An 11,691-nucleotide genomic window follows, 5' to 3' on the forward strand; every position below is an offset into this window, starting at 1 on the left:
ATTTTAAAGTGCTAAGTAAATGTTTATTATATAACTTATCACTGCATTTGTGGAAGACCTGAGAACTTTCAGATAAGGTTGTGCTATAAGACTGAATAATAAGATGTTTTTCTAATCTTATTAGTCTGTGAGGTCCTAGAGGTGGAGAGGAAACATGCTGTATTCACATAGTGGGCATTTGGCAAATAATTGAAAAACGAATGACTATGTGTAAATCTCCAGATCCCATTTCTTTTCTGTGCTAAAGATATAATTTCTCATATAAACTACCTTCACGTGAATGGACCCTTGCATCTGAAAGTAATTTATCCAAATCCAAAATAACCAACTCACCAATGTATTTTCTTAACATGTAAATAGTAGTTGAGGGATTTACTATGCCATATTACTTACATAGTATACTCTAACTGGTTAATCCAATTGTTACAAAAGATCAGATAATGTCATATCAGGGAGGTAAGTGTTTTATTTAAAATCCTACTTTTAACAACTCTTTTTATTAATGTTATTTTAGTTAGACATATTATTGTATTAATATGAGCCAATATTAATACTTAAGAATATTTTTCCTGTTTCAAGGTATTTTGTTTCATATTTTATTTTACCACCCAGTGTGGAAATGCTTTTATAGTAGTGTTCACAAGATTAAAACATGGATTTTAAAGCAAAATTATCTGGGTTCAATTCCAGTTCCACTTGGGGAAAATTACTTCAATTTTCTTTCATAATAATAATAGTAACAACAATAGTAATATGTAGCCCATGAGTACATATTAAAAGATTAAATATATATGAGCAAAGAGAAAATTGGCCTATGGTCTATAATATATAACTGTTGATTGCTTATTATTATTATTGTTGTTTTGTATCCCATAATAATTCTTATAGTACTTTGAGATAAATGTTTTATTAATTAATGAAATAAATTCTATTTCTTCCATCCTTTAACTTCATTTTTCTAGAAATTAGTAATATTATTAATGGTCATAGCAAATGAAGCCCAGCCATGCCATGTTCCTGACCAGGCCTCTCTTCCAGACTCTAGCATTTGAGTGAGAGAGAAGGTAAAGTTTTGTAAACCACTCCTAACAATAGAACATCTATTGAGGGTTTCAGCAAAAGAGTGACAGTAAGCCCTTTGTACGGGTTGAGTGATTTGTATTTTTCCTGGCATGATATGTTAAATATGGAGCAAGCACATACATGACCCACTCATTTTCCTTGCAATATTTCATTAAGGGAAAAACTGTCATATTTTTGGACTTTGAGTATTCACCAATTTTTGTAGACTGGAAGACCTCAATTTCTTAAGCTTCCTGGTGTGTGTGTGTGTGTGTGTGTGTGTGTGTGTGTTTGTATGAATGTGAGTTTGACAGGTGTGAGACTATAGCTTCAAGTCTGGAGGAAACTGGTTCATGCAGGTCAAGAGTCAACTCCTGTTTATTTTGCCATATATCTATCTGTGTTTGTAGTTGTGGTCATCTGTAACCTGTCTGTATCTGGAATTTGCTCTTGGGAATGATCTAGACTAAAATTAGCATTACATTTGGACACCTAAATTTAATGCTAACTCTAGAGTTCTCATGGCTCCCAAGAGTCACTTTGTGGTCTTCTGGAGTTGAACACTATAGCTTAGTTCTTCTCTGGTCCCAATGACTTAGCCATAAATTTAGATGTTCCAGTGTCATCCTGCAGAAGATGTTCTTAATCAGTGTTAAACCATGGACCACTTTGAAAATCAGACGAAATTATGAACTTTGCCTCCAATTAAATGTGTGTACTCAAACTCACACTAAATTTATCTTGGAATTTCAAAGTTTCAAATATCCCTGAGGTGTATTCACAGACTATTTCAAATTAAGAGATCCATTGCATTCAATTGGCTTTATTATGCAGGAATCAAAAAATTAAATGTGGCATGGATGTAAAATGTAAGGGGAGAAGAGAAAGGAGCCGAATCTGTGAAAATCATATTTTCTCTTCACTGAAGGCAGACAGCTGGCTAAAGGAGAGTGTGAAGTAGTCATTTGGTTTCAGAAAGACCTATAAAAATGACAGTTTAGGAATTTAGTTCATAATGTGCTAACAGTTCTCACGATATGTAGACTTTTATTTAGCTTCCATAATTTGCCTAATGTCTGTATCAAGGAGTCTATCAAATTAAATATCTAAATTTAAACATTTAAATTCAACATATAGTGAACTGAAATAATTGTCTTCACCTGATATTTATAGAAAGACACAGTCCTATACATTCTTTTTTATAAGTGATATTATACAGTGGTTTTAACTTAGAAATCTAGGTTCATGAGTTTTGAACAAATGTAACTACTGAGATAATGATTATCCTGTTAAAAACAATCATGTAATAATGTATTTTAGATCAATAGAATGGACAATTGCATACTCAATTACTTGTTTTCATGTTGTCTCCATTAATTTTTTCCTTTTGTTTTCAAAATTTTAATGAGTCAAAGATTTATTAACTTAAGTTTTTTTTTTTACCAGAGGTCCTATTAAACATAACTCAATAATAAAATTTACATATGCTGATCTTGGGAAATTATAGTTTGTTTTCTGTTTTGTTTTTTGTTTCTTTTTTTTTTTTTTGCAAATTAGCCCATATGGAGTTAGGTGACATACTAATTAAGCCTTACTATCTGAAATCAAGCAGATTTGATTTGGTTCCCAGTTTTGAACTTTCTAGCTGTAGTAACTTGCGTCTATAGGCTTATTTTTCTTCATTTGTGAATTCAGGATGGTAATATAATCCATTCCACATGGCTGCTACAGGAATAAACTGAGATAGTTATGTAGTTTTGATAATTTAGTAAGGACTTGAGATGTTAGTTGAAAATAAATTTTAGTATTTACTAATTTTACTTTATCTTTTCTAAAGCATTACATTTCATGGATTTTTACAACTCATTCACAATATGCTTTCTCACTTGAATCTCATAGCAACCAAAATTATGAGAAAATGAAAGTTCATTGAGAGTAATGACTTGCCTAAGATCACACAATGGAAGAAGCAGCCTTCTCTGATTTAATGCTGTTACCACTATGTCACACTGAGTTGTATTTTAAATCAAAAAGCTACATGGGAAGCCTATCATTTCCTTTCACTCTATTCATACCAAAATTAGAGTGCAAGAACACTGTTGAATGCAAGAACACTGTTATACAATTAAAATGTATTTAAACTCATATCCTATGTAAATTGTTCTAAGAAGTATTTTTGAGATAAGAAAAATCATGAGTTTAACATTGTCTTTTACTCCACTGTCTTTGTCTGTGAATAGGAATAAAATAAAACAAATAGATTCTAGGAGTGTTACAGTTGTTGAAAAAAGTTTGATAAAAAAGTTCCCAATTTTTCTTCATTTTGTAAAATACGATTATTTTTCATTTCTTGTTGGAAAAAAATCTAGTGTATCAATGCTAAGGCAACACCAAATTAAAGTTATAATTAGCCCATTTTGCCTGCTCCCATAATAGATTTAATTTATCCATCTATACTATTTTAGATTTTGTGATTGTTGTGATAAATCCATGAATCTTGTCTATTATTCATTTTGTCTTTTTCTCATTTACCTGTGTTGTCTTCTTTGATGTTTCCTTAGAGTTTTTAGACCACAGGTGAAGTAACTTGGACTGTGGTGGTCTCAGGTGTACTCGTGATGAATTCTGAGGAAGCTTCTGGAGTAACTACAGTGTTCACTATTGGTTCAGTGGTAGGTATAAGTGTAGGCTCAGCAGTAGCAATGGTATTGATGATAGGGATGACTGTTTTATCCTGAGTTTTCTTTGGTGGAATGGCAATAAATGATGGACGTGGGTGTGGGTGATGTGCCGCAGTAGGTGGGTGGATATTTGGCAGGAATTGCCATTGAGGAATTTGGGCATGTGGCCTAACTGCAACTGGCTTTGCATAATATGGGTAAGGCATAAATTGGTTATTAATTAGTGCAGCTAGTCTGTGCTGGTAGTAAGTGAGTCCATAACTAGGATACCTACTCAGCACATAATGAATTGGAATATATTTTACTGTTTTTTCATTGAACAATCTTTCACCATTCTCACAGCGCTGCAAAAAGAATAAATTATGCAGAATAGTATTATTGTAGGCTAGAATGAAAAGATGTCTTAAATCAGAATTTTTTGAAATACAATGTTACAGTATTTGATGTTAAGTAAGTACAACATTGGACATAGTGAACCCAGCAACCATATTATTTTACGAGATATGGATTTGTACACTTCCCTTCCCCTTCTTGATTTTCAATAAACGTTAAAAATAATATTAGTTTCAAAAAAATTAGATGAGCTAATCCATAATGTAAATCACATTGACCAGAGCTTGGCATACACAAAAAGAGCTCAGTAAATGCTGTGCATTATAAGTACCACAGCTAGACCAGTCTCATAGAGTGCTTTGGCATATAGTATACAAACATACTACACACAGAAAAAACTATGTATATATTTTTCCTTATACGTGTATATATACATTCTCACCACATGTTTGTAATTGTTTTTTATTTTATTTACCTAGGGATTAGGCTGAGGGCACATTTTTTTCTAAACTAATTATATCAGAATAGTAAAATAATGTGATGTGGATTTCTGGATTTATACTTTGGATTTTTTTCAGCCCAGTTTTATCCATTAAAGATCAGTTAGGAAATTTTCTATTTTTATTTGCTTCAGTTCTATTAATTATGTGCAGTTATAAAAATACATCTTTAGATCTTTCCATATAAATAGAAACAAATCAACAAAATTACACTGCAAAGCAAGCCCTTCTCATGAAAGGAGACCTATTCATTCAAACAGATTGGGGAAACGAAAGGTAGAAGTAAATACAAGTGTATGAGAGGTATTCAAAGAAGGGTCAGAGAGGGATCTTTCCCCAAGTCTTTAAAAGTAGGCAGGAGAAATATTAAACTTTGCTTTTGTTTTCATTTTTACCCACTACTAAATTCTGAGAGGGTTTTCTCATGTTGCTAAATACACATGAAAATCAAAAGACATGACTTGGCCTACAAAATGATACTGAGATTTTCAGATAAACATTGAGGTTGATTCATATGATTGGTTGTTGAAGTGATTTTTTTACAAGGATTATTAGATTATTTCATGGAGTTTAAATATTTACTTAGCGTTTAGACAGAGGCATTTTAATATCATTAAACTTTGCATAATATTATACTTTGGAGTTCATATCTCTACTGGAAACATTTAAACTTACTGTTGATTGTTCCTGGTTTTGCCCCTCTGCACTCTGGTGAGATTCAGAGAAAGAATAAGAAATAAGAAGTTAAAAAAAAGCAAGACAGAATCTAGATTTTTTTGTGGTTTTAAAAATATCTTTTATATCAAAGACAAAACTTTTTTTTGTTTTTATTTTAGTATTGTAAAATATTATAAAGCACTTTCCATGGTTATCTAACCATAGTCTGTGAACCACTCAAGAAGTGACAGAAATATACTAACTAAAATAGTAATAATGAGTTCCATGGTTAAGTTGTCTTTAAAAATCACTGTTTAGGGAGAAAAATTCAATGTTGAAAAGAATATGATCGTTTGACCCCAACAAATATAATGCATGATATTTGCTTAAATGAAGAACATGAACAACCTATATTCAGTTTGTATTGAATATACATTGTTAAAAATAAGAGGAGCATTGAGCATATTTTTCTGGTTTTGTTCTCCTACTAAGATGATTTTTGAGGTTTTCTTGATTAAAAAAATCTAGCAAAATGTCAGTATATAAGTGTTGTATAAATAACACCATTTAAAAAAATCAATTTTTGTGTATTTATAGTGTTTTTCTTAATTCTGGATTACAACATTCATAGGAAATCAGGAGTTAGCAATTTTATGAAGCTTTAAAACTCACAAAAGTTTTATAAACTTTTGAGTGAGTTCATAATGGTAAATATTTTAAAAATGACAGTTCTAGTTTAAGACTTTTCACACATATCACTTGGATATAAAAGACTCTACAAACCTTTTGGAAGTTGTAGGTATAGAAAATCAGAGATTAGAAAAAAAAAATACTGGTGTGTAATAAGAGAGACTTATTTTTCTCTAAATTTATTAAATCACTAGTTTAAAATTTAGAAAGTTATATAAATATTGAAAGTTTGCCTACACTCAAAAATCCTGATAATCTAGATATTTAAATATAATACCAATCTATATGTATTATGTATTCCTGGTATATGTTCATTTTAGTATCTTGTATCTTACTTCTTTTAAAAGGAGTATGATCTCTCATATCATTTTTCCATTATATCATAGTTTTCATACTTACATATTCATAGTTGAAATATAAATAATCAAAATATTATGTCATGAAATATTTGTTCTTTATTGTTAACCATTAAAGCTTTTTCCAAAAAATATTTTATTATAAATAGAGAGATGAATAACATCTGGATATCAGTGGCCTTTTAAATAGTTTTAATTGATTTCTTAAGACAGTTTTTCAAAAATGTGATTTTGGGGGGGAAATTCTTCGATAGAAATTATTAAACTGCTGTACAGAAAATTTATGCCAACTTATAATGCCACCAGTAGGCTATAAGATTGTGCAGTTCATCTCATAATTGCTAGTAATAAATTGTATCTTAACTATTTTTATTTTGGAGAGAAGGAATAAATTTAGCACATAAAAGATGCTATCACATTGCTGTTTTAATTTGTATAATTTTGATTGCTCATAAGATTGGATGGTAAAATCTATAAACTTTCATTCTTCTTTTGAATTATTTGTTCATGTCTGTGGGGCTTGTAGCTTTGTGAAAACCAGAAGGAGTATTTGGGGGCTAGAGTAGGCTCAAGTAGCTCAAGAAGAGGTTGCTATAGGTCAGGCAGTTGTGGATCACTTTCTGATTTAAACTTTAATCCTTTTCACTCAAAGAGAAAAACCCAAGCTCTAAATATGCAGGTGGCGACAATAAAATCAAATTTCAGAGAATAAATGAAAGAAAATAAATGTGAAAGTCATAGTAATTCAAATATTTAAAAAGTTTGACTCCAAGAATTTACCTAATAGAGTTATTTAAGAGATATTAACTTAAAAGCAAATCTAAATTTAATAATAAATGAATTATGAAACAAGGACTAGTGCCTTCCCATATTTTACAATCTAAGAGGAGGTCATAAAACATGAGACATTTGCCTTCCTGTACTAGCTATTGGCAAATAAGTGCCTGGGATCCCCAAATGAACATGAAAATAAAACAGAGCAATAGCCAAAACAATAAGGAAAACAAGTCGAAAAAATTAAAAGAAAAAAAAATTCCAAACATTTTTCTTGTTCCAATAGCCTTAATACACAGCATGTAATTCAAGAAAATGCCTGAAAATCATAGAGTTGTTTATGGATATAAGCCCTGAGAAGGAGTCTCAATTGACATAATGGGAAGATTATAACAAAAGTTACAATATGTTTGAATGTTAAAAGTACATGTCAAGTTATTTGAAATTGGTAAAAAAGCTTAAACGAGCTCCTAATCTTTTTTTTTTTTTTTTTAATAAATTTATTTATTTATTTATTTTTGGCTGTGTTGGGTCTTCGTATCTGTGCAAGGGCTTTCTCCGGTTGCGGAGAGCGGGGGCCACTCTTCATTGCGGTGCGCGGGCCTCTCACTATCGCGGCCTCTCTTGTTGCGGAGCACAGGCTCCAGACGCGCAGACTCAGTAGTTGTGGCTCACGGGCCTAGCCGCTCCGCGGCATGTGGGATCTTCCCGCACCAGGGCACGAACCCGTCTCCCTTGCATTGGCAGGCGGACTCCCAACCACTGCACCACCAGGGAAGCCCAGCTCCTAATCTTTTAAGAATTTAGTCCCTTAAGAGATTGGAGTCTGCACGAGATAGGAATTTAATTAAAAACATTTCTGATCCTGGTCTATGATTTCTGTATTTATTTTTTGTGAATTTTTAGAGCACATTATAATTTAAAAATATTTTCAGTACTGTTTTTTCCCCCAAAATGTATTTTCTCTATCATATGAAAATTTTAAAGGTTTTCTATACATGATAAAGTATGACTTCTTGATTCCTGGAAACCAGAAGTATATTCAGAAGAACATGACTTTAATTTTATAAGAGAAATAAATGTAAAAATAAATTACTGTTAGGAAAATATAGTTAGTATGCAGCTGTTTTGTTCCATAAAATATAACTGTATTTAGAAATTTACATAATTAGAGACCTTAAATAAATTTTTTACAAAGTTTTGATACAAATTGATCAGATGAAATTAACTCACCAAAAAAGGCAGGGTTAATGCCAGGATAGTCACAACTAGGAAAAAACTCTTCATCATTGCACCTAAAAATAAAAATTAAAAACATTACATTAAAAGGATCTGTTGCTAATAATTTAAGAGTGATTTGGAATAATGTCCTCTTTGGTTTAAGGGGGAAAAAAAAGTCAGATTTAGGGGTAGATTTAACCAATGTGGAAAATCTATATCTATTTTATTAAAAGCTTTAGAAAAACCAAACAGTATAAAATGAATGTATTTAATTTTTGGTTATATTACTGAAAGTACCATTATAAGGTTAATCATATATTCATTTCACATGCACCAAGAACCTACTAGGAACAAAGCACTGTGTCAAGTGTTGCGATTATCAAGGTGAATTGGTCTTGCCAAGTAACATCAATTTTAGGAAGAGAGTTGCAACACACACAAATCACTGTTAGAGGAAAGAAAGTAGAAAATGTCACAAAAGTGGTTTTCTACAGATAGAAGTTTTCAGTTAAGAAATCAACAAATTATTTCTGTAGGAGATAGCATTATAGGTGGGACTTGCCCATGCAGAGATAAATAGAGAGAAACTTCAAGTAGAGGAGAAAGCCTTGGGACTATCCATGGGCATTTGAATGGAGAGAAGGGAAATACAAAATTGGAAAGAAAGTTGAGGGAAGAAAAAGCAGAGGTCTTAAATGCCAGGTTGGAGAATTAGACATGCCTTTCTAAACAACGGAAAGCAGTTGAGTGGTTTCAGATTAGAGACTGAGGTGACTACACATTCCTTTGGAGAACTGAGTTCTATCTCAGGCTCTATCTCTACTTGTGTAATTTTGGCCAAGTAATTTCCTTTATCTGGGCCTTACTACTGTTACCTATAAACAAAAGTTAGAACTGAAATTTCTGAAATTCTATAATTCCACAATTAATCTAACAGGAACATGTAAAATGGAGGAGATGGGGGGTATACTGAAACTGCAGTTTTCATAATCTGCTTCTCCAGTAATCATAAATGATGTGATTAACTTGATCATTTTAATGAAAAAATATAAGATATGGCAATTACAGGTCTCTGGCTGAAATATTTGAAGAAATAAATTAGCCTTACCTTTGTAAAGGAGTATAGGGTAGTTACGCATATTTATTTGATTTTTTAAAAAAATAAATTGCCTTTTTAAAAAGATACATATAACACTTCAAACTTTTAATATTTAAATACATATTGTATTTATGAAGTAAATACTAACTACGTCTTGTTGCAGCTATTGTTATTGCTATACTTGTATAGACTTGAAACCTACAAACTGAGTTTTACAAAAGAGGGTCACAGAGTTAAAGTTCAGGCTTGGTAAAGAGAGCACACACCAGACTCCATTCACCTTTGATTTTCAGCCAAGAATGATTAGAAAAGCTGTCTACTAAACTGACTTCAGAACCTCTGATGGGATATCATTGGATGGAAAAGAACTCATGTGTGATCAAATTTGAACAACCTACAGCATAGGTTGTTTCCTCTCAAGTTTCACTGAGAAGAATGGAGTTCCTTATTAATTCTTCACTTGCCAATTAACTTTTTCTTAATTGAAATAGATTTGACATATAACATTGTGTAAATTTAAGGTGTACAACATGTAGATTTGATGTATTTGTATAATTGTAATATGATTGCCATTATAGTGATAATTAACACCTCTGTCATGTCACATAATTATCATTTCTTTTTTGTGGTTGGAATAATTAAGATCTAGTCCCTTAGCAAGCTTGATGATTATAATACAGTATAGTGAATATAGAAAACAATATTGTACAATAATCACTGTTTAACTTTTAAGACTGTAGACTGAACAATAATATTTCCATGGTGAATCACAGACTTCTTTACAATTCATGCAAAATTATAACACAAACATACACAAAGACAATCTGTAAAATGATAGTAGTTCCTCCCTTTTTATTGTAAACAGAAATCAGAGAGATAAAACCATACTTTACTTGTCGGTTACTTAAACCAATGAGTACTTGAATTTGCCTTCATCACTTGGTAAGAAAGAAAAATTTGTGAAACAGAAGAACCATTCAGCTTTCATTAGGATATGTAAGTCATGTTTTTTTTTTAAAAACTATATTATAACAAATAAAATTATAACCTTTAGATATAAATAAAATTTTGAAATTAATTAAGGGACCAATCTGGATTATTGTGCACTTTCATCTTCCTAAGTTAGCCCTCCACATTTGTCTGTAGGAGTAGGTTCATTGTCTTGAACAATGAACCTTTTTTTTAGAATTTACATTGTCTTCAGTAGTTTATCCAGTATCAAACCTTGACTTTAACCCAAAGTGAAGTTAAAAATAAATTTGATGATAACATTATACAGAATCTAAGGTTTAGGTTAGAAACTAATATCAAAATGATGCCAAGGCATATTCAAGCTTAACAATAAAGTTAAAAGGAAGAAAATGTGCCTCTAAAATAACATTGGTGGTGTTATTATTAACTACTGTGAAAAAGAATCATTCTCTCTGGACGTTTTAATATCATTACCTTTCCTTGTGCCCGTCAGGTCTTGCTTGGCAGTAGGTTGAGTTGGCCTCTCAACTGTAGGGAAGACCCAAGGTAAATAACTGGAGACTAATTAAAGGGTGTTAGTGCCTTGCGTCATGCGATTTATCTTCCTTCTACATTGCACCCAATAGGAAGATGACAGAAAGGAAAGATTTGACAATAACAGGACCATCTTTGCGTCTATCTCGGTTAATGAAATGCAGAGGGGGAAATAGAGTTGTCATTCATAAGGTTTGAAAAGAGATTATTCACACTTTTTAAAGAATGAATTTTTATGTTTTATGAAAAGATATGGAGAAGTTCTAAAAATATTAACTGCATTCTTAATCAACTAACTATACCTATTTGAATTTAAAGCTATTATTAAAATGAAAAATAGCTAACCACAGCACTTTTACATTTCAAATGTTTCTTTTTAATTTAAGACCCTGGATATCAATTGACCCTATATATATTATGGGCTGTGGTTGGTCATATTCTTCCAGAATTACAACCATCAATACTTAAAAACTAGAAAACTGACCATCTCATATACTCAAGAACAACTTCTTACAAGTTATTTCCAAATATAAAATAGTTTAATCAATATAAAGTAGGGATCCATTTGCATTTTATTCTTCAGTAAGTTCATGGTATAAGCATGCAATAAGCACCTGTTGATTGATTAACCTCTTATGAATCAAAGTTGCACTTAGATTCTTAAATTTCAATAATATAGGTGAACCATTCTGGATGTATAAAATTAAATTATTGAATTCAGAATAATTGTTCTGTTTCAAAGACAGCTCATTCTGACTTACGAAATATATATCATAAAACCACCAATATGGGGAATATTTTGGTAAAATACA

The 11,691-nt window shown here is 31.3% G+C and overlaps 1 protein-coding gene across 2 annotated transcripts; it reads right to left on the reverse strand.

The window, feature by feature from the left end:
• Window positions 1–1,869: 1,869 nt before the first annotated feature.
• CSN3 (casein kappa) lies at window positions 1,870–10,885 on the reverse strand. Of its 2 annotated transcripts, XM_036853293.1 has the most exons (6): window positions 10,820–10,885; window positions 8,674–8,719; window positions 8,287–8,348; window positions 5,252–5,284; window positions 3,595–4,087; window positions 1,870–2,043 (listed from the first exon to the last, which is right to left on the reverse strand). In XM_036853293.1, the coding sequence occupies exons 2-5, from the start codon at window positions 8,681–8,683 to the stop codon at window positions 3,629–3,631; spliced, it is 564 nt and encodes a 187-aa protein (XP_036709188.1). In that variant the 5' UTR covers window positions 8,684–8,719; window positions 10,820–10,885; the 3' UTR covers window positions 1,870–2,043; window positions 3,595–3,628. The 2 variants fall into 2 exon arrangements, with proteins under 2 accessions (XP_036709188.1, XP_036709189.1); XM_036853294.1 differs by lacking the exon at window positions 8,674–8,719 and having other exon boundaries at window positions 10,820–10,880.
• Window positions 10,886–11,691: the final 806 nt, after the last annotated feature.

The sequence above is a fragment of the Balaenoptera musculus genome, chromosome 5 (assembly GCF_009873245.2).
Source record: "Balaenoptera musculus isolate JJ_BM4_2016_0621 chromosome 5, mBalMus1.pri.v3, whole genome shotgun sequence".
Lineage (NCBI taxonomy): Eukaryota > Metazoa > Chordata > Mammalia > Artiodactyla > Balaenopteridae > Balaenoptera > Balaenoptera musculus.